Source organism: Vicugna pacos, chromosome 3 (assembly GCF_048564905.1).
Source record: "Vicugna pacos chromosome 3, VicPac4, whole genome shotgun sequence".
Lineage (NCBI taxonomy): Eukaryota > Metazoa > Chordata > Mammalia > Artiodactyla > Camelidae > Vicugna > Vicugna pacos.
The window spans coordinates 14,593,678-14,614,956 of record NC_132989.1 but is presented as its reverse complement, the minus strand read 5'-3'; the positions used below and the strand labels follow the sequence as shown (position 1 = coordinate 14,614,956).

General features: G+C 53.8%; 1 protein-coding gene across 2 annotated transcripts in view; it reads left to right on the top strand.

Moving 5' to 3' along the window:
- The window catches only part of TCOF1 (treacle ribosome biogenesis factor 1), a 35,297-nt gene that overhangs the window by 5,905 nt on the left and 8,113 nt on the right, over positions 1–21,279 (top strand). The window contains exons 4-19 of one of the 2 annotated variants that reach the window (XM_072954786.1): positions 1,782–1,855; positions 2,633–2,819; positions 3,421–3,494; positions 5,206–5,436; positions 7,326–7,538; positions 7,755–7,976; positions 8,134–8,340; positions 8,488–8,667; positions 8,834–9,088; positions 9,177–9,371; positions 11,543–11,680; positions 11,873–12,058; positions 12,183–12,386; positions 14,961–15,071; positions 19,339–19,522; positions 20,795–20,916. In XM_072954786.1, coding sequence (XP_072810887.1) covers positions 1,782–1,855; positions 2,633–2,819; positions 3,421–3,494; positions 5,206–5,436; positions 7,326–7,538; positions 7,755–7,976; positions 8,134–8,340; positions 8,488–8,667; positions 8,834–9,088; positions 9,177–9,371; positions 11,543–11,680; positions 11,873–12,058; positions 12,183–12,386; positions 14,961–15,071; positions 19,339–19,522; positions 20,795–20,916 — 2,783 coding nt within the window. The remainder of the gene's footprint in view (positions 1–1,781; positions 1,856–2,632; positions 2,820–3,420; positions 3,495–5,205; positions 5,437–7,325; positions 7,539–7,754; positions 7,977–8,133; positions 8,341–8,487; positions 8,668–8,833; positions 9,089–9,176; positions 9,372–11,542; positions 11,681–11,872; positions 12,059–12,182; positions 12,387–14,960; positions 15,072–19,338; positions 19,523–20,794; positions 20,917–21,279) is intronic. The other variant, XM_072954794.1, reaches the window with a different exon arrangement.

The following is a 21,279-nucleotide window of genomic DNA, read 5'->3' as shown; positions in this document are numbered from 1 at the left end:
CAGGGGGGCTAAGGAGCTGACTTTTTACAAGCCCCTAGGTGATTCTGAGAAAGATGGGGGAAAAGCCCACATTTTCAGAAAAGCTGCTAGAGATTTCAGAGAGGGCAGCTGGCAGCATCTCTTCTGTGTGCCTGTGGGCTGCTTCCAGAGCTGCTACCCATCTCCCTGTTATTGTCACAGTGTACAGGTTAGCGCTGGGAGGCTGTCCTGCACATGCTGGCAGGAGTGACCCAGTGAGGCCCCTTCTCCCCACATATCAGGGCAGTTTGTGCCTTAACCAACAGTAATCATACCGCCACAGGGGAATTATCATTTCTTCTCTGCATTATTGGTTTTTATTTACGTGGGAGGTAATTTTTTTATTTTTAAAGATATTTTCAGATTGTAAAAGAAATATAGGCTTCATTATGGAATATTCGTTACAGAATACATAAAAATTACTTTCTAAAAAGGCAGGGAAAAATTACCCATATCTTTGGCACATACAATTTGGCAAATTATTCTTCCATTTATTTATCCTGCATGTTTTTTCAAATATTTGAGATCATACTAAATATGTATTTTAGACCTTGCTTAGTCTTTTAAAATTATAACACAGAACAAGTTCACTGTGAACAGTACAAAAGCATACAGAAGAAAGATGGGGGGGTTTCCTCTTCCTCTTGCCTGCTCCCCTCACTCCTTAAACGTACCTCCCAGTGGGTAGCCTTAAAACTTTCTCCTTTGTTGATAAAATAAAATAATTCAATTAAATTTAAAAACAGAGAAAAAAGACTTTCTCCTTTGAATCTGCAGTCATACAGATAGACATCATACGTGCATACATCTACACTTACAAACTGTTCAAAAAATTGTAAAATTTCATACTGACTGCCTACTCAATGAGTTTTTAAAGCTATGATAATGGAATTATAATTATACTTTTTAATAGTCCTCATTGAGAGAAACATTCTGAAATATTTGGGCAACACCATAAGATGTCTGATGTTTTCTTCAGAACAGTGCTCAGTGGGGAAGGGTGAATGAGAAGACAGTTGAAATAAGGCCACAAGTTGATAATGATTGGGGCTGGGTGGTTTAATACACTTTCTCTCTGCTTACGAATGGGCTTAAATTTTTCCATAATTAAAAATAGAGAGAGATGGACTTAAATGTCAGGGAAACAATTAGATCATGTCATTCATCTCAGCAACATCTTTATTTCACAGCATACCTTAGAAATCTTTTCCTAATCTGAGATCTAAGGAGATCATAACCTGGTGTAAAAAAAAGCACCGAGAATCTGGAAATCTCAACATCTAACTGGGTCCTGGTCTCGTGGTTCAGCTATCTCTCCACGGAGAAACCGTTTAAATTCTGAGCAGCTTTCTCTGTGAAGCTGGGGCTGCCTGGCCTGCCCCTGTCTTGTGGAGTGAGGTTCAGGGCTCCAGAGTGGCAGGTTGCCTATGGGGATGGCACCCCTGGAGGTGTGCAGTGCCTCCCTGGTTGTATGCGGCAGGCTTGAGCCAGGCCCTTTTCCTCTGGGGGCCTCAGCGTCTCATGCCACCAGGGACTTGGGACTCCGTGGGGGATGCAGACACGTGGCTTTCTTGACTCCACTCTTCTCTCTTGCTCCTGGGGCACGTGGCTGATGCACCACTGAGCTCTTCCCAGTCCGGGCTCAGCCTCAGGTCTTGTGCCAGCCGTGCCAATTGAATTATTAGGTGAGCTGAAGCCTGTTTGCTGCCCTTTCATGAGAAAAGGCTCATCTGGCTCAACCAGCTGGTGTTTGTGTCTTGCAGCCCCGAGACTAGCATCTACCAACTCCTCAGTCACAGGGGCGCTTTTACCTTCAAGCATGAAAGAAAAAGCCAAGGTGAGTGTGACCACCTTCCAAGTTGTCGCCCAAGGGAGTTGAAGTGCCCTGTAGGGCACAGTCCTCTGTGTCAGAGAAGGATAGGGTTGTGGGTAATTGCTCAGCCTGGGTTCGGATCTCAGTGATCACACTCAGCTGTGTGATTGTGTTAAGTCCCTTCACCTCCCTGGGCCTCTGTTGTTTTTGTTTTTTTCTGTAAGGTGGAGTTGGTGCCTACCGCTGTGGACCACTGGCCACATTACACACCTAGAATAGACAGTTTCTTTCCTCTTCCATCCCTGCCTTCACCTGTTCACTCAGCGAACTGTTACCAGTACAGTTAAGTTCCAGGCACTGTGCGAGGCATGGAGACACCAAACTGAATAAAACACCTGTGGTTCTCAAAACTTGAAAAGCACTTTCTAGACTGGAAACTACTTAGAAAGTAGAATATCATTTTCTGGTCATCCATAAAGGAGTGTTACAGACATGTAAAGTATTATGTCCTTGAAGTTGCCTAGAACATTAGCAAAGATACATAGAAACAATTATGAAGTCATGCAGATGTCCACAACAAACTTCTGCTGTGTCCCAAGAACTGTATTTCGGTTTTCTCCATACCTCTGTGAAGGGAGGTACCATTTTTAGCCCCGCTTTGAAGATGAAGAAGCAGAGACGTACGGAGGTGATGTGCCCAAACTCACATGGCTAGAAGTGGTGGAGTTGGGGTCAGATTGATCTGTGCTGGTAGTTCGCCGGGACATACCCACGTGTGTCTGTCACTCCTGTTCTCTGTAGGCAAACACCAAGAAAGCCAGCAAGCCAGTGAACTCCACGGCACACCCTGCCTCCGGGAAGGCAGTGGCCCGTCTCCTCGCTGGGAAGTCACCCAAGAAGGCAGCAGGGCCCTTGGGAAATACCATCCTGGTCTCAGAAACTGAGGAGGAGGGCGGCGTCTCAGCCCTCCGAACCACTGCCAAGCCTGGTGAGGAGCCCCCGCCTCTAGGACCAGGCCCCCCAAGTGCGGGCTGGGGAGGCAGGCCTGGGCACTGCTTTATCGGGCCCTAGGACATTCTGGAATTCAGGGGCTTATCTCTATGACAGTGAGGGCCCCCCCACTTCTGGCCATTTTCCCCTTGCCTGGGTGACAGAGTCAGCTGCCCCGACACAGCAGGCTTTGCTGAGGGTGTGTCAGCAGCCAGGGCGGTGCTGGAGCGTTTTCTGGTTTATTGCTCTCAGGTGGGTACGGGCCCACCTCAGAGGCTTAGAAGCCAAACCAAGAGGCCTGAGTTTGCCTCCGTTTCTCATGTAAAATAGGCCCAGCCTGCTTCATGTGATGATGGAAGGAGATTTTCTCAGCTGTGAGGTCCTGGCGCATGTGTGATAAGGCCTGTTATAGCCCTTACCCGGGGCTCGGGCCGAACGGGAACAGAGGGAAAGCGTGGTGCGCGCAGCTGTGGGCCTTCCGGAGAGCGCGGGGGAGGAGGAGCGTGTGCCTGGCTCTAAGTACTTGGTGTGGAGGGTGCCTCGGAGGCTCAGGCGGGTCTGGAAAGGGTGCCTCAGTCCCCTTCCTGTATATCCCTCAGGAATGGCATCAGCGAGCCAGGCCGACAGCTCCAGCGAGGAGTCCTCCAGCTCTAGTGACGAGACGGACATGGAGGTAATTGCCACCCATTCTCAAGAGCTGCCCTCTGCAGACCTCTAACCCTCCCGCGGGCCTGGCTGGGGCCTCACATTTCAGCAGCGACAGATCAATTCAGCCACTGTTTCAGGGTGCCCAGGAGCTGGAAAGGCTGAGGCCTGTGGAGGTGGGGAGCCAGGTGCTGTTCACTGCATCTGGGCAGGAGAGGATCTGGGGTTGTTGGGCCGGGGAGACACCATCCTGCCTACAAGGTTGGGGAAGGCTTCCTGGGGAAGGTAGCACAGGACCAGGGTTTTGAGGCACAGGGAGCTTCACTGGGGAAGGACGTGGAGGGGAGGGTTTTTGAGCAGGAAGAGCTGCAAGAGCAAAGGCCCCGGGGCAGGAGCACAGCTTTGGGAAGAGAAGCAGGGTGATTGGGGTGAGGCTGCTGGAGGTTACGGGCCTGCTGCTGTATGCCAAGCCTCAGCACTTGGCCAGAGATGGCCAGGTCTTTTCATCTGTGGCCTTTGTTTCTATTCTGAATTGTGACCAGGGAAAAGTCCCCAGAGGTCATTCTATACTGTGTACCTTTCAAGTGCCAGGCCTTGGGGAAACAGAGGTAGACAGGATGGGCAGGGGTCCTGCTGCCTTGGGGAAGTGGAGGGTCCCTCAGAAATGTAACTACAGTGGCGATGGTTACTGTAAAGGGAAAACTTAGCAGGAGGGGTGATAACGGGAATGTGGGATAGCACAGGCAGAGGTGGAGACAAAGCGAGTTTGGTGCTTTTAAGGAATGTTGATCTGCAATTTCGTGAATGAGGGGGAAAGTGATATGAGAGATAGGCAAGGGACCAGATCCATGCCTGACCAGAAGGACCACTGAGAGGAGTCTGGGTTTTATTCTAGGGGCTGTGAGAAGCTGTTGCAAGGTTTCAGGCACAGGAGTAAGATGGCCTGATTTATATTTCAAAAAAATCAGCAGTTGTGGCCTGGATTGGAGGGTGGTGCTAAATAAAAGTAGTGAGGTGGTTGAGGGGGCTGTTGGAATAATGGTGGCAATGATGGCTGGCACTGGGGCACCCAGCAGAAACCAGCAGGATTCAGGGAAGGATTGACTTGGCACCCAGGGCACTTCCTACCTCGCCTTCCCGCCTGAACCAGTCACCTGTGAAGGTGGAAACCTTGCTCCTCTCTCCCCTGGGCCTACCTATGGGATGCTCCCCATGTTCCATCCCTACCTTTGGGCCCTAGATACAGCCAGCAACAAAGACACTCTGGGAAACCTGCAGCCAAACATACAGCCTCAGTGGGCTGGAGTCCAGAGAGGGAAGGCACGTGCCCAGGGACTCAACACAGGACTGAAGTTCAAACCCTGGCCTCTGGGCCATCAGGAAGGCCACCATGATGAGATACTGTATTTGAAGGGGCAGACAAGTACCGGCCGTCCTTGTTGAGAGAGGCTGCCCCTCTGCTGGGCCCTATGTGCCAGGTGCCAGAGGAGCATAGTGGTTGAGACTTCTGTCCCCAGAGCCTCACAGATATGGGTTATAGTCGGTTATTGGTATTGGTTTTGAGTGATTTGACCTTTTTGAGTCTTTTATCCATTTCTGGAAAATGGGTGTAAAGATAATACCTGTCTTAGGGAGTTGAGAACCAAATGACGTTAGGAAAGGGCTTCATAGACTATGAAGCATCTTGCACCCCTCAGGGGTGAAGACTGTTGTCCCCTAATTCCATCCTCTTGTTCCAGATGAAACCTGCAGTGAAGCTGCCACAGGTCAGAGCCCCACCAGCCCCAGTCAAGGAGTCTCCAAGGAGAAGGGCGGCCCCAACCCCTGGGAAGGCAGGGGATGTGACACCCCAAGTCAGAGGAGATACCCTGACCTCAGCTGGCAAGGCTAAGAAGCCAGAAGAGGTCTCAGAGAGCAGCGAGGAAGAGTCGGAGAGTGAGGAGGGAGCTCCTGCAGGGACCCCCAGCCAGGTGAGGCCTGCCCCTCAGGGTTCCTTGGTCCCCTGGCAGCCTGGGGCTCTCCCCCACCCTGAAGCTGGTGACGTAGCTGTGTAATGAGCATGTACCCTACCAGAGGAGATTGGCCTTGGAGTTTGGGGAGAGAGAGGTGGGCTTGTGGAAGCTAAAGGGCATGGACAACTGATTTTGCTTCAGCTGCCTCTGGAAATTGCCGTTTCTGCCCCAGCAGGGGCCTGGAATGGCTGCTTCCCAAAGGGTGGGTCCTGCACCCCACTTATAACCACTCTCCTTCACCTCAGTTTCCCTGTCTAGTCAGTGGGCTGCTCTCATCCCGGCTAATCCTGCCATGGAGGGACCAGACAAGTTTTAATTACCTGGTCCTCTGGCTTCTCAAACCAAGTCATGACTTGTTAGCGAACAGGTATCCGGTTACCTTCCGTCTCCTGGGACCCCCTTTCCCCATGTAAGTGACCAGAGCTACAGGCCCCTAAAAAGGCTCTGGGCACATCCCTAGGGAAAGCCAAAGAGGCTGGGAATCAGAGAACGAGAGGGGTCAGACAGGTGGTAAAGGCCCCTGGGAACACTGATTCCGCCCAGGTGAGGTCTATGAGGAGAGGTCCCACACCCAGGCTGGGGGCAGGGTGATGAGACATGCAAGAAGCAAGCACATAAATAAGATTCACTTTGCTAAGTGTTAGTAAATGTTATAGAAGAAAGTAAGGTGGGGAAGGAGGAAGGGGTGGCCATTTGAAATAGGGCACTTAGGGAAGGCCTTCTAGAGGAGACATTTGAGTAAATAAAGTCTTAAATACTTGAAGGAAGGGGCCTTGTCCCTTGTGGACATTTGGAGAAAGACCGTTACAAGCTGGAGGTGCAGCAGGTCCCAAGGCCCTGAGGTGCGGGTGGGAATTGTGACAGATCAGAGGATACAGATCCTGTCTACAGGGGCCACTGCTCCTCAGCTCAGAGCACTTTTACAGTGTCCAAGGGTACCCAGTGCTGCGTGGCATCCATTTTTTCCAGAGGGAGCCCAAAAGTGAACTGTGTAAAATCTACTTTCTCCATGTTGGTTCAAAAATTTGAAAAAGTGCAAGCTGAACAAAGGCTTGTCTGTAGCAGCCTAAACCCTCTGCTTGAGAAAGTGTCTAGAAAGGAAGTGATCAGAGCTGCTGATTTTTTGGAGTGATCAGCCCAGGGCCAAGCAGCTGCAATTTTTCCAAGGAAGACAGGGCCTGTGGCCACCCAGCCAAAGCCCTGAGGCCAGGAGCAGGGCCTGAGACCAATAAGCATCAGTAGGTTAGTGAGAGGGAGGCTGAGGTTCTCAGGGCCTTGCCCCCTGAGGCTAGGACAGGCTCCCCAGGGGTCCTCCTACTGTCCATGTGCAGAAAGCCCAGGGAGGGCTTGCCCTGTCCCCTTTCTGTTTTTGGACTGTGTGTCCCTTTGCCACATCCAAGCTCCCCTGATTCCTCCCTCTGGGCCTTTGCATTCTCCCTCCTCTAAGTCCAGTCACATATACACTGGGGGTTGGCACTGAGGGTATAGCAGTAGGTCCATCAGACATGGTGCCTGTGCTCACAGAGCCCTCTAGCTGATGGCAAAGCCCAGCCGGGGACAGTCCACAATACCCTGTGTATCGGGGTAGCCATGCGGACAGTGCAGGGCCATCAGGGAGAACTGCTGTAAGTAACTGTGCCTGTCTGGGACCCAGAAGACAAGGTGGTGGTGGGTGAAGGCCCCAAGAGGTGTGAAGCTGGTTGGCTACACTGGCTGGAGCTCCAGTCAAGTGGGGGAGAGAAGCAGGGGGTTCTTGTGAGCTCCACTAAGGCCTCGGGCTTTATCCTGAAGGCATCCCCAGAGGGTTTTCAGAAGAGGGGAACAAACTGCCCTTTCTCTTTTACTAGGTGAAGGCCTCGGAGAAAACTGTCCAGGTCCGAGCTGCCTCAGGTCCTGCCAAGGGGACCGCTGGGAAAGGGGCCACCCCAGCACCCCCTGGGAAGGCAGGGCCTGCAGCCACCCAGGCCAAGGCAGGGAGGCCTGAGGAGGACTCGGAGAGCAGCAGCGAGGAGGACTTAGACAGCGAGGAGGAGCTGCCAGCTGCCAAGACCCCACTTCGGGTGAGGCCTGGGGAGGCGGAGCCCCGCAGCCAGCGCCCCGTCCCAGGCGGCCTTCTGAGGGCTTGTTCTCCCACTCCGCTCGCGCCCCAGGCATGCGCAGAGCCCTGCCTCTTCTCACCTTGTGGCGCCTCTGGTGTCCTTGACCCTGTCTGCTCCCTTGTGTCTCCTCATACCCACCTTCTGGGCTCCCCGCCAATTCTCTTTCTCTCACTCCAGGTAAAACCCTCAGGGAAGATCCCCCAGGTCAAAGCTGCCTCAGCAGCACCTGCCAAGGCGTCTCCTAGGAAAAGGGCACCTGTAGCACCCCCGGGCAAAGCAGGCCCTGCGGCCCCCCAGGCCAGGAAGCAGGAGGAGGACTCGGAGAGCAGCAGCAGCGAGGAATCAGACAGCGAGGGCGAGGCGCCCACAGCTGTGCCCCAGACCACACGCCTGGCTCAGGTGAGGCTGGAGAATACCCTGCGTGGCCCTGTGCCCGGTCCTCTGCCTCTGCACTCAGGGCCCTGTGCCCTCCACTTACCCGTCTCCCCTCCTGCCTTACCTCACACACTTTCCCCTGTAAGCCCCCTATCCTGACTCTATCCTTTGTCACTCCCAGGCAAAGGCCTTGGGGAAAAACTCCCAGGTCAAAGCTGCCTCAGCTCTGGGCTTGGGGCCCTCAGCAAAGGGCGCTGTCCCGGGGCCCCCTGGGAATGTGGGGTCTGCGGCCGCCCAGGCCACGAAGCGGGAGGAGGACTCGGAGAGCAGCAGTGAGGAGGAGTCGGACAGCGACGGGCAGGTACCGACAGCCGCGGCCTCGGCCCAGGTGAGGCCCCTGCCTGCGAGGCTCTTCTCTCCCCCTCAGTGCCCTTCCTGTCCCCTCGTTGTGCCTGTTGGCCCTCTCGGTCTCTAGTGTCTCTGCACACAGCCACGCTTTGGGCTCTCTCCCCTGATCACGTGTGTCTCACTGCAGGCAAAGTCTTTGGGGAAAGTTCCCCAGGTCAGACCTGCCTCGGGTCCTGCCAAGGGGCCCTCTCAGAAGGCTGGGCCTGCAACCACCCAGGTCAAGACCAAAAGGTCCAAGGAAGACTCGGAGACCAGCGAGGAGTCAGACAGTGAGGATGAGACACCCGCAGCTGTGACTTCAGCCCAGGTAGGGCCTCGGGAGGGGCAGCTCCACAGCCTGACCCTGAGCTGCTCTCGCCGGTCAGCTCCACGGGGAGCTGTGGGGAAGGGCGGCAGTGGGGCTCCACTCCAGAGCAGATGAGGGCTCTGCATCCAAGATCCTTCTCCAGCTTCTGTCTTCTGTGCCCCTTCAGGCAAAACTGGCTGGGAGAACTCCTCAGACCAAGGCCTCCCCACGAAAGGGGACTCCCGTTACACCTGCATCTGCCAAGGTCCCCCCAGTGCAAGCAGGCACACCAGCCCCCTGGAAAGCAGGAACGGCGTCTTCACTAGCCTGCACGTCATCCCCAGCCATGGCCAGGGGCGCCCAGAGGCCAGAGGAGGACTCTTCGAGCAGCGAAGAGTCAGATAGCGAGGAGGAGACAGCTCCTGCCACAGCAGTGGGACAGGTGAGGCCAAGTTTGCTTGGCTGGGTCAGGACCGGTCCCCACCCAGTCCTTTGGCTCCCGTGACACACCTCTCTTTGTGTCATTCCAGGCGAAGTCTGTAGGAAAAAGTGTCCCAGGGAAAGCTGCCTCAGCGTCCACCAAGGGGCCCTCAGGGCAAGGGACTGCCCCAGTGCTCCTAGGGAAGGCAGGGCCTGTCATGGCCCAGGTCAAAGCTGAGGTACAGGAGGACTCAGAGAGCAGTGAGGAGTCAGACAACGAGAAGGCAGCCTCAACTGCCACACAGGTGAGGCCTGGGAGGAGCCAACCCACGCCAGTGCCTGGGACAGGCTGGAGATGGGCTCACACGGGCTGCTCTTTCCCAGGGTGTGCAGAAGCCTCCGGGGCAACCTCTGCTCAGCCTCATTCCACACTTTCCGTTCTGTCTCCTCTGCCCATCAGAGCTCCAGGGTCTCCTTCATGCCCTTTTGACCTCCCACTGAGATTTCTTACACTTTCTTACGCAAGCTCTGTTGAGTATCTCATCTGCCACGTGCCATCCTGTCTGGAGCTCCTTTGGCCATGGCCCTCAGAGTTCCCACCTAGACGGGGGGGCGTGGACCTGTACACAGGTTATTTCAGTGTGGTGTGATAGGGTTGAGATAAAGGGTGTGTACCTGGGCTAGCAGAGCCTGACAGGTGATGGCATCTAGGGGTTTTTCAGGAGAGAAGACCTTTAGGAGGAAGTGGCATCCAAATTGTGGGCTGAAAGAGTTGACCAGGTGACATAGTGTTCCAAGTAGAGAAACTGGCCTATGCAAAGGCCAGGGGGTGAGAGAGTGTCTGGCCTTTTGGTTTTCCTCAAGCAGAGCATGTATCTGGCGGGATCACTAGGGGAGACCATGTGGTAAGGGTGAGTGGCTGAGAGGTTTAGAGCCAGGCTGCCTGGGTTGAAGTTCTAGCTCCATGTCCCAGCAAGTGATGTAATCCAACAGGTCGCCTATTTGCTCTTCTGTAAATTGGAAATCAAATTGCACAGGGTTGAGGATTTAATGAGATCTCGCCTACCACACCCAGCAAGGGTCCTGTGCACACACAGCAGGCTCTCATCCCTGTCCCTGAGGGAGCAGAATCAAGTTGTCTTCCAGCCTGGGAGAGCTGGGAGAAGTGAAGATAGCTCACTCCCTGTACTCACCCACCCACCGTTTATTATTTTTAATTGTCGCTCTTTTTTTCACTAACCACTCAAATTAGTCATTTCTTATTTCCCTGTATCAGAGCACACACATTTCTATGGGGGGTTTTTTGTTTGTTTTTTTGTTTCTTGTTGGTTGGTTTGTTTTGTCCTGCTCTCACTGTTACCTTGTGGGACCAAGGTCCTGTGAGTCCTTTACTGAGCTTTTAAACTATACTTGGCCTTCCCAGAGTCTTCAGCTCAGCAGGCTCCTATCCTGTTTTTCCAAGCTGCAGACATTCTAAACCAGTGCCTTAAAAGTTTCAGTGATGGATTGGGGAATAATAGCTCAGTGAGCCTAGCATGCATGAAGTCCTGGGTTCTGTCCCCAGACCTCCATTTAAAAAAAGAAGATGAAGTATTTTAGAAAGTTTCGTTGTGCCGATCACTTAAATATCTGTCTTCCCATCTGAGCCTGCCAGCTGTACTGTGAGACAGGTGTTCAATTGCTTTGGTTTCTGGAGGAGAAAATTGGAGTTTAGAGGAGTTGTTTAGTGACTTGCTCCGGCCCCACCAACTCCTGCCTCCAAAGCCTTTGCCTTTCCCACTTCCTTCCACTACATCTTGGCCAAAACTTTTCCAGCCACAGACATGGTCGTAATTTGGGGCCTTATTCTCTCAGGGTGAAAAATAGGGCAGCCAGTCCCTCTCTAGCAGCCTAACCTTATAGCCTGATGCTCTGTCAGAAGATGACGCCTTTCCTAAGTTCAAGAGGTCTGAAAGACCTCTGATAAAACAGGCGGGACTGATAGGAGGAGTCTTGTTGGCCACCTTTTTTCCCTTGCCTTTCCTTGAAGGATGAGGATCATAACTGCCTTTCATGTGGATTAAATGGCCTCACCCTCAAAATGCTGTGCACGCTCACTGGTTCCACTGTGCTCAGCATTGCTGAGGTCAGAAATGAGTCGGAATCAATCAGACTTTCGTTCTTGGGATAGATCTTGTTTGAGCATAGTGTATATGCATTTTTATTTGTTGCTGGATTTGGTTTGCAAATCATTTATGAAGGACTTTTGTGTCTATGTTCATAAAGAATGCAGGTCTGTAGTTAGTTCTTGGGATGTCTTCGCCTGGCTTTGGTATTGGGATAATACTGCCTCATAAAATGAGTTGTTGAATAGTTCACACAACTATTAATGGAGGAGCCAGAATCCAGATTCAGGCATTTGACTCCAGGATCAGTGTTCTTGGCTAATCACTTTTGCATCTCACCTCCTTTCAATAATTCCCTTTTCTCCTTCCAGGTGAAGACTTCAGTGAAAAGCCCTCAGACCAAAGCTAACTTGGCTGCCAGCCGAGTAGCTTCAGCCAAAGGGGCAGTGTCAGCTTTGGGGAAAGGGGTCACTGCAGCTGCTCAGGCCAAGCTGGGGTCCCCAGCCAAGGCAAGTGGGACCAGAGCCACAGGTGGTGCCAGGGTGGGATGGAGAGGAGGACCAAGCAGTGGCCCCAGTCTGGACAAGGGTCCTGCACAGGTGGGAGTAACCTCCCACAATCATGCCATGGGTGGGGCTTCACGTAAAGAGAAGCATGCTGTCTACTTTCTTTCCCAATGCTGTTCCCTCCTCACAATTCAGGTAAAGCCTCCATTGAGGACCCGCCAGAGCAGTGTCGTCTCGGGGAAGGGCCAGGTGTCTGTGACAGCTGTGGGGAAGGCAGTGGCCGCAGCAGCCGAGGACCAGCAGGGACCTGTCAGGGGCCCAGAGGAGGACTCAGAGAGCAGTGAGGAGGAGTCGGACAGTGAAGGGGAGGCACCCACCCAGGTGAGGCCCGGAGGATGGCAAGCATCCCTGTGCTTCCCCTCTGTGCCAGGAGCCACCCACAGCGTAGCTGTATGTGCCCCATCCATCTCCTGTCACCCTTCCCTGCTTCTTTCTTTCACTCCAGGCAAAGCCCTCAGTGAAACTCCCCCAGCTCAGAGCTGCCTCAGCCCCCACCAAAGGTTCCCCCAAAAAAGGGGCTGCCACAGCACCCCCTGGGAAGGCAGGACCCCCAGCCGCCCAGGCCAGGAAGCAGGAGGAGGACTCGGAGAGCAGCAGCGAGGAGTCAGACAGCGATGAGGAGGCGCCAGCAGCTGTGCCACCAGCCCAGGTGAGGCCTCGTGGGGAAGCAACTGCAAGGCCAGGCCTCCCAGCCACCTCCACCTACTCCTCCGTCAGAACGTGGGTTCAGGGCCAGATGAGGAAGGAAGACCAGATTAAGGTTCTGGCTCCAGGATCCTTTTCCGCGGCTGCTGTCTTCTGTGTCTCCTTAGGTGAAACCTGTTGTAAAATACCCCCAATCCAAGGCCTCCCTGATGGAGGGCGTCCTGGGCGCTCCCATATCTACCAGGGCTTCCACAGCAGGAGTGGCACACCAGCCCCTTGGAAGGCTAGGCCAGCAACTCCCGCCAAGCCTCCAAAGATGTCAGAGAGCTATGAGGAGGCTTGGACTGCGATGCAGGTACCATGAGGCCCTGGGGAGCTGGAGGAAGTCACATCCCCCACCTGGGCCTGGGGCCTCCTGTAGGCATGTGTGTCTCCCAGGAGAGTTCTAGCTTAATGTGAAGGGTGGGGAGAGGGAAGAATAAGGAAGTGACTTTTAGCTGGATGAGTCTCCCTCTGTCTGCTTGCAGAAAGCAGCAGGAGAGGCTATGTCCTTCAGAAGTTCAGGGCAGCAAACTCCAGGACTCACAGGGTTCAGACATGTGATGGACACAGCTGATGCAGGCTTAGTGCAGGTGATAAATGGCAACTGACGTGGAGGCTTGATAATCAGGAGAGACAGTAGGGAGTGGTGGCCACTAGGACAAACCGGAGAGCCCTTGCCCCATCAAGAAAGATGGTACCTGTTAGCTCTAGTTGTGACCCGGTGGAAATGTACCCGTCATGTGGCCAGATCTTGTATTTCTTAAGGGAAGTGAAAGGGAAATTCTCCAGCCCAATAATACAGTTGCCTCCTCACAATTCAAGTAAATGTAGATTTCCGTTTCCTCATGAGTGAAACAAGCACTAGAAGTCTGGTAGGTGCTCATAGTATTAACCTCTCTGCCTTCAGTGCATTAGGCCAACTACTGAACACACTGTCTTGTTGGTAGAGATAAAGGGATGAAAGATGTTGGCCCTGCCCTCAAGGAGCTTATAGTCTGTAGGGCAAGATGAGGTGCCTGGATTATTGGAGGATGTTCTGGTTGTACTCTTTCTGATGGAGCTGGGGGAACAGGTGTCTGCAAAGCCAGAAGAGGAGGTGATTGGGCTGAGCTTGGAGGAGGGCCTGGGGTTCACTAGACAGAAAGGTAGAAACAAGCCTAAATTGGGGAGGGGAATGTGTGCAAAGGGGAGGGGTTGAGAAGTCAGGTGGGTTCGGCAGAGTCCAGCTGTCCCGCAGGCAGCAGTCACTACTAGTTGCTTGTTACCAGTAACATTTCTGGGGGCCTAGATGCCAGAGTAAGACACAAGGGCCCTAACTATGTTTCAAACTGTGCAGCTTTTTGTTTGTTTAAGTTTTAAGTGGGTTATTGTCTTGGTCAGGATGTTCTAATCTACAAGTGAAAACCTAATTCATAAGAGTTTAGGGAGTAAGGAAACTGGGTATCTCCTAGAGTATGAAGTTTCAGGGTAAGGCTGCTGTAAAGGTGGTTCCTTCAGCTCAGCCTTATTAGTTACTCAGATTTCTTCCATCTCTATGCTTTACCTGCCTCATTGTCACAGCAGGGCTGCAGCGTCTCCTAAAGAGCTAGGAAATCCCCCAGTTGACTTCCCCTCTTCCTTGTCTCCTTGACCAGGTCTAAGTCACATGCTCCCTCCCTTCCCCACCTCCCAAAAAAACACTCACCGATGAGGGGCCTGTAGTTCCCATGACTGGCTAGGAGAAGGGGCCACCCTCTCCAAAGCCCGTGGTGGGGGCCACCAGAACCGAGTCAGGGTTCTGTTAGCAAGGAAGACACGGGGGCATGGCTGTTGCAGTATGTATTGTATTTGACCCATTCAAAATTGGGAAATACACACATAAATCAGGATCCTCTAGCTTCTTGAGAAATTGGAGGCTCCGGCAACATAGGTTCCTGATTTTCTGGCTGGGCTGAGTAGTGCAAGGTGGGGCCTTCACATTGTAGGGAAGCACAGAGCTGCCCTTTGCCCCTGAGCTGGTCACAACCAGTGCCTGCTAATTAGCCACTGCTTTCCGAGTCTTCCTTTGGCCCCCAACTGCCGTTCACACCCACCCAGCCCCCCTCATTTATGCCTGGCCCGATAGGGGATGACACCGTCAGCTCCTGCTTTTAGCCGGGGGTGCTTGTGACAGCCGGATGTGAGCTGTGCTGAGGCTACTAGCTCACCCCTGCAATCTTGTCCCAGGCTGCTGTCACCTCTCATTCAGATGCCTGGCCAACAGCACGCCAGCCCTCAGGTTTTGGTGGTGTCTGACTCAAACAGCCCTTTCTTGTTCAAAATCAGCTCTGGAGGGAGGATGGGCAGAGTGGAGGCCTGTGTTGCCAGTGGCTGTGGGGCATGCCGGCCAGCAAGCTGTATCCCCATGTACTTGTGGGGGTAACGTTCACACTACCTTCCCCAGAGGGCCAGCGTGTGTGAGGTTCTCTGCTCACTGATCGTGTTCTCCCCACCCCTGGCCCCTCACTTGTGCTCCCCTTCACTAATGAATGCTTCCACCATGTGCTTGTCCCCTCAGAAGGAGGGTAACTCCAAAACCGCCAGTAGCAAGACCCTGGCCCCAGCACCCCAAGAGAAGAAGGCAAAAGAGTCCTCAGCCAGCAGTGACGAGGAGCTGCCGGACAGCCAGGTAGGCTGGGCCTTCTCTCTGAGGACACCGCAGGCTCCGAGCTGGGCGGGTGGGCCTCTGGGGGCGAGGGCAGTTCTGTCCCACTTAAACAGCACTTCACAGTTTCCTGAGCTCTTTCCTCTGTTTTGACACATCATCTTCATGGTAACCCGGGAGGCAGGCGGCCGAGCGTTGTTGAATATCCAGGCTTCAGAGGCAGACAGTGTAGGGTCAGAGCTGGCTCCCCCACCCACCAGCACCACGGCCTGGATTTGTACTGGGCCGTAACCATTCAGAGGCCAGGACATTTCAGCTGAAAATGGTCCTGCCTCCTGCCTCTGTGCTGGCGCAGGTACACAGTGTGCTGCCCTGTAGGGAGCCTGGTGCTGCAGGAGGGCACGTGATGGTGCGGCAGGAATCAAGGCTAAACAACTTGAAATGATTTCCCCAAGTTGTTATGCCCTATAAGAAGCCGAGGAAGGGGTAGACACCGGGCCCCTGGCTTCCTGCATACCCTTGCTTCCTGTTTGGGACCAGGAGTCTTCTCTGCAGGGCCTGTCAGTCCCGCAGGCTTGGTCCGAGACCTGGCTCATGCACCTGCAGCCCAACTTCCCACACTGCCACACTGGCCGTCCTCCCTGACTCTGCCCCTGAGGATGTGACCAAGCCCACCTCGTCTCCTCAACTCTAGAAGTCCACATCCACTGGGCAGACGTCCAAGCTTCTGTGACCCCCAAGCCTTCCAGCAGACGGCACTGCCGTTTGTCCCCCTCTAGCCCCAAGATCCTAGAAGCATCTGCCAGGCCCCTCAGAGATGCTGGAGTCTGCAACCCTCAGACCAGTGGGGTCTCCCTAACCATCTCCCCTTAGATATCATGCCACTTGCTAATCAGTCCATCAGTGGAGTCAGAGAGTGTTGGCACACCCCTTGTGTTGGGGTGCTCACGGCCTTTCTCTCCTTAATAACATAAATTATGAAAATAATGGACAACGACATCTAACATTATTCGTTACTTCCTGAGTGCCAAGGACTGTGCTAAGCCCCATACTTACGTTATTCTGTTTAATCCCCGCAACAGCCCAATGAGGGTAGGTGCCACTTCTATTCCCATTTTTGAGGAGGAAGGAATGAGGCCCAGAGAAGTTGGGTGAACTGCCCCAGCAGTACATGGCTATAACCAGGGGACAGACCTAGCGTTTGGACCCAGGCTGTCCGCACTCTGACCTGCTCCCCGGCACTGCCCTCTCCAGGGCAGGAAGAAAGCAGGGCTTGGGCACTGCCCTCCGGCTCTCTGTGGAGCCTTTCGGAGGCTGCCTCCTCTGAGCAGGATCGAAACAGCTGGGAGGGAGGGGGCCGCTTCGCCCCTCTCTGCGGGGGTGGACTAACACAATTAAAATGAACATCATGCTTAAACTGAACCATTTAATTGGTACGTTAGTCCTGAAGATCCTGGAGTCCCTGTGAAAAACGAAGGAAAAAAAGTTGGCACTTTGTGCATTCCCCAGGAGGATTCAGGGAAGATGGCATAGCCTGGGGAAGCTGCAGCCTCCTCCCAGCTGGGGGGTTTTTAGCTCCTTATTCCCCAGCTCACTAATTATGATTATTACCATTCTTATGTGTTTATCAAGCACTTCTCTATTGATAAGTTTGCCTGTTTTTTTTTATTATTAGCCCATCAGTGGGGAAAGGGATTGATGGCCAGGGTGAGCAGAGCCCCGGGCTGGGAGGCAGAGGAGGTAAGGGGTGGTCTGTGGCTCAGTCCTGTTGTGCTGGCATTAACCCCGGGCCAGGGTCTGTGCTGGGGCCTGGGATAAGTATCAAGTTAAAAAGACATAGGCCCCGTTTCAGAGTTTCAAGTTGAGTCAGAGAGAACAAGGAGACCTGTAGGAGACTAAATCAGGGCATTAAATCAGAGGCCTAGCATGCTTGGTCCTGGAAGGAATGAACTCCTGTCTGGTGCCTGGAGGACTAACTTCCAGTCCTGACTCTCACACCAGTTTGCTTGTCACCCTGGGTGGGGCCACTTGCCCTTTCTGAGCCTCAGCCTTCTCACCCCCTGGGGTGGGACTCCCTGGGGGTTGGTGAGCCGTGGAGGCTCTGGGCCTCATTCCCAAGAGTGGGATTCCTCAGCTCCCCGGAGTGGGGCTGGCTCAGGCAGTTCTGGGAGAGGCTTAGGAGAAGTGCTGCCCTCCAGAGCTCATGTGCCTTTGTGGCTGTGTCCCTTGTCCCCAGGGTCAGCAGCCTGGGCTAGTCTGTCCCCTACTGCCAATCTGCCTCATGCTGGACAAGGACACTGTTGGGATATACTCAGCTGTGACTTCTAGAAGCCCCCATGGCTTTGCTTCTGCAGGCATCGGACCCTGCAGTAGGAAGGGTGTCCCTGTGTCCCCTCTGGGCCCTCACTGCACAGTGCCTACAGTGTGGTCCAGCCAGATGTTCGGGCTGCTTCAGCTTCAGTCTTTTCTGACCCAGCCCCAAAATAAGGCCCCTGTCACCTGTGTCTCCTGTGCTTTACGGTTTCCAAAACACACCAGAGGCCTTCCAGTGAGTGAGCCCAGGCTGGGATTGCTAATAGCCCTTTCAGCAGGTAGGAGACTGAGGCCCACGAAGCTCAGAGCTGGACCACACATTGAGGTCATGGCAGAGGAGGGATCAGAAGTGCATCCCCCACAACCCTGGGCAGGGCAGCCCACCTTTGAACTCTGCCGTCATGCACTCCTCTCCCATCCAGGGCCCAGGACTCAGCTGCAGTCCCCCCCTGCCCCGCCCCCAGAGCCAGGCCCCCTGCCCTGCCCCCAGCCCCGAGGCCGGGCAGGCAGCGTGGGCAGGTGCAACAGGGAGGAGGCTTTTGCTGCAGAGCTGCTTTTAACATTCCAGACGCTATTGTTTGCCTCAGTGGGTTCGTTGCCTCTCTTGGTCCCCGACAATCTGTTCCTCTGTCTTCTCACATATATATAGATCCCCCCTCCCTCAACTGTAAGCCTTCTCCCACTTTCCATCCTTCTCTCTTTCATCACGTGGGAAGGAAGGCTCTGGAAGTGGCAGATCAGAGCAGCTGCGGGGGAGGCTGTTTGGCAGGGGTAGGAAGGGCCCAAGCCTGGCACAGCTTCCCCTCTTCAGGCGGGCACCTTTCTGCTTTCCCTTTCACTGACCTCTCCTGCAGCACCGTGGGCGGGTGCAGAGTCCAGCTCAGGAGGTGGGCAGGGTGGCATGGAAGAGACCTGGGTTCCAGGCTGTAGCTTCAGGCAGCTGCCTTCTGAGGGCAGAACTCAGACCAGACCTGAACTTGGGGGAATGGAAAGTAGGCTCCCTGCGCTGTCCAAGTGCCCTTCTGTGCAGTGGGCAGATTTGCTGGAGCTGTGGTCCCCAACATGTGCAGAATACCAGTAGGCTATTGTACTTCTTCCCTTTCTTTTAATGCCTTACTGGAAAATGTAAAGCGTACCCAAGGGTAGAAGAGTGTACAGAGCTCCTGTGTACCGTCCGCAACCCCAGCAGTTCTCCAACAGTGCTGAACTTGTGAACAGGCTGCTTTTATCCAAGCCTCCACTCAGTTCCCCGACACCCCTGGATTCTTCTTTTTTTAAAGCACAACCGCAGTCACTAAAATGTTTGACCTGCCCAGTCATCACCCCCATTTCCCGTTTGTCTCATGAACGCTATTTTCCATATCTGGAGTGTTCAGATAAGGGCCACACACTGTGCTGAGTCTCTTCGGTCTTAAATCTGTTGGCTTTCTGCATGCAGTTACTGAGATGATGTCGTTGGGTTGCTGAATCCTGGGCTGCTCCTCAGGAGGAGGCATCAGAATCTTGGGGGTCGGGGCAACTAGATTATGAACAACTCCCCGGGCAGATGATGTATTACAAGTAGGCAGCGAGGGGTACGCTGCTCAGAGCACCCGACTCAGCAAGTGTCTGTCTCTGAGGTCAGCCAGAGAAAGGAAGCTGAGTTGGATGTTCTGGCCCTGGCTCTGTTTCAGTTAGGCTGTGTGACCTTGGGCAACTCTCCTCCTCTCTCTGGGCTTGTGGTCTTCCTATTTGTATGGAGCTAATACTGCTGACCTCAGGGGTTTATGTGAGGGTCAGATGGGCTCCTGTGAGCTGTGAGGTGCTGTGCTGGGTCTCAGCGGGTGCGTGGGCTGGGAGTGAGCTGGGAGTGACTATGACTGGCTGCCCCCAGCTCTCTGGACCCCTTGCCTTGTGAAACCCTCCCCTCCCCACCTTCCCCTTCCCCTGGCCAAGCCTTTAATCACTGGGGGGTTGTGTTTTGTTTTTGTTTTTCAAGGTGATTAAAACCCCTCTGATTTTTGTCGACCCTAATCGTAGTCCAGCTGGCCCAGCTGCTACCCCCGCCCAAGCCCAGGCTGCGAGCGCCCCGAGGAAGGCCCGGGCCTCGGAGAGCACAGCCAGGAGCTCCTCTGAGAGCGAGGATGAGGATGTGATCCCCGCCACGCAATGCTTGACTCCTGGTGAGCACGGGCCAGCTATGCAGGGCTGACTCCCCTGCTGCAGCTGCCAGGCAGGCACACAGACACACATGCGCACCCACTACCCACCACCCTCCACCCATCACCCGTCCATTAAGGCCCAGAAGGACTGAGTCACACAGTAGGTTGTTGGTTGGGAGGGGCCTAGGGCAAGGCTTGGGCCATGCATTGGTTCATCCCAGTGAGGGGCTGTTTCAGGAGAAATAGTTGCTAGGGCTTCTTTGTGCTGATTCCAAAGATTAGAACCCAGACCAGAGGCTAGAAGCTGCAGGGCCAGGTTTTTATATAGTCTGTGGAGAGGGCTGCAAGGTGGCAGCGAACCTCCCATTCCTGGTGGCAAATAAAGGGGGTTAGGGAATCCCCGAACAGAGACATTGTAGGGAAGGATTTCTGGACACGGGATCAGATCTGGAGTTTCTTTGACTTTGGACAACCTGTGATTCTACCAGTGTTAGCAAAAAAAAAAAGTAATAATAGTGATTATTAATTACTATTAGTATTATTAGAACACTTTTAAGTGAGGATATTAATACCTGAGCTAGGTGGGCTAATTAAGAAACTCAAATAAGCACAAAAGAAAAAAAATCATTTATAATCCCATTGTCCAGAGCAGTCATTGTTAACATTTACAGCTATTAACTTTACAAAAACCTAAGATATACCGTGTGTTTTTAGTGAGACCACACTGTATATATGTTCAGTAATCTCTACCTGAGAGATTCTGACATTGCGTATTTACAGCGTGGTTCCTGCTGGCTACAAAGTGGTCACTTGGGTGGGGATCCCACAGTCTGTCTAGCCAGTACCGTGTTGGAGGAAGCCGAGGGTTTTGTTTGTGGTTTGGGGCTGTTAAAAACAGTGCCACAGCGAACATGGCGTAACTGATCCTCTGCACGTGACTGCGGTGATTCTCAAGAGAGACTGTTGTGAGTGCACGGAAAGTCCAGTTTGGCACCGGTGCTCTGCCCGTTGCTCAGGAACTGCCTGGCCAGCCAAGGGGACTGAAGTGAGGAGGAGGGGCCAAGGAGGAAGCCTAGGGTGTTAGCAGCCGGGTCATCTCCCTGAGCCTTGTAATGTGGAGACAGTAGCAGCTCCTACCTGGCAGGCTCGGGGAGGGGATTAAAGTGGCTTCTACTGCTAGGCCCTGGGCACAGCACCAGGATCCCAGGAAGGGCTGATAAATTGGGTATTGCTTGCCCTGGGGAGGCCACGGGCTTCTGTCAGCTGACGTGCCCCCATCCCACTTCATCTCAGCCGTTAGAACCAACGTGGTGACGGTGCCCACAGCCCAGCCGAGGACATCCCCCAGAGCCAGCAGCAATGAGGAGTCCACTCCAGTGTCCGAAGGCAAGAAGCAGGAGGCGCCAGCCACTCAGGTACCTGGCGGGTGAGGCGGGGTTGGGGGGCGGCCTGCTCTGCCCTCGCTTCCCCATAAGGCCACTGGGTGTCACCTTGGTTTCTCTCACCCGCCCCCTTGAAGCCAGAGCCCGGGCAGAGCCAGTGCTGCTCCGTGAGTCCCACAGCAGCTTTTCTGACATCAGGCTTTTGATTCGTTTCTTCCCTCCTGGTTTTGAAATGCAACAAAAGTTGGCCTTTGCTGGCACTCATCATAGTGACCCTTAGCGTTCTTCCCAGGCTTCAGCACTTCCCGTGCACTTTTATTTGGTCCTTGCTGGGACCTGGAAACCAGGCAGGGGAGAGTTAACGGCTCATTTTCACATGATGAAACTAAGTGCCGC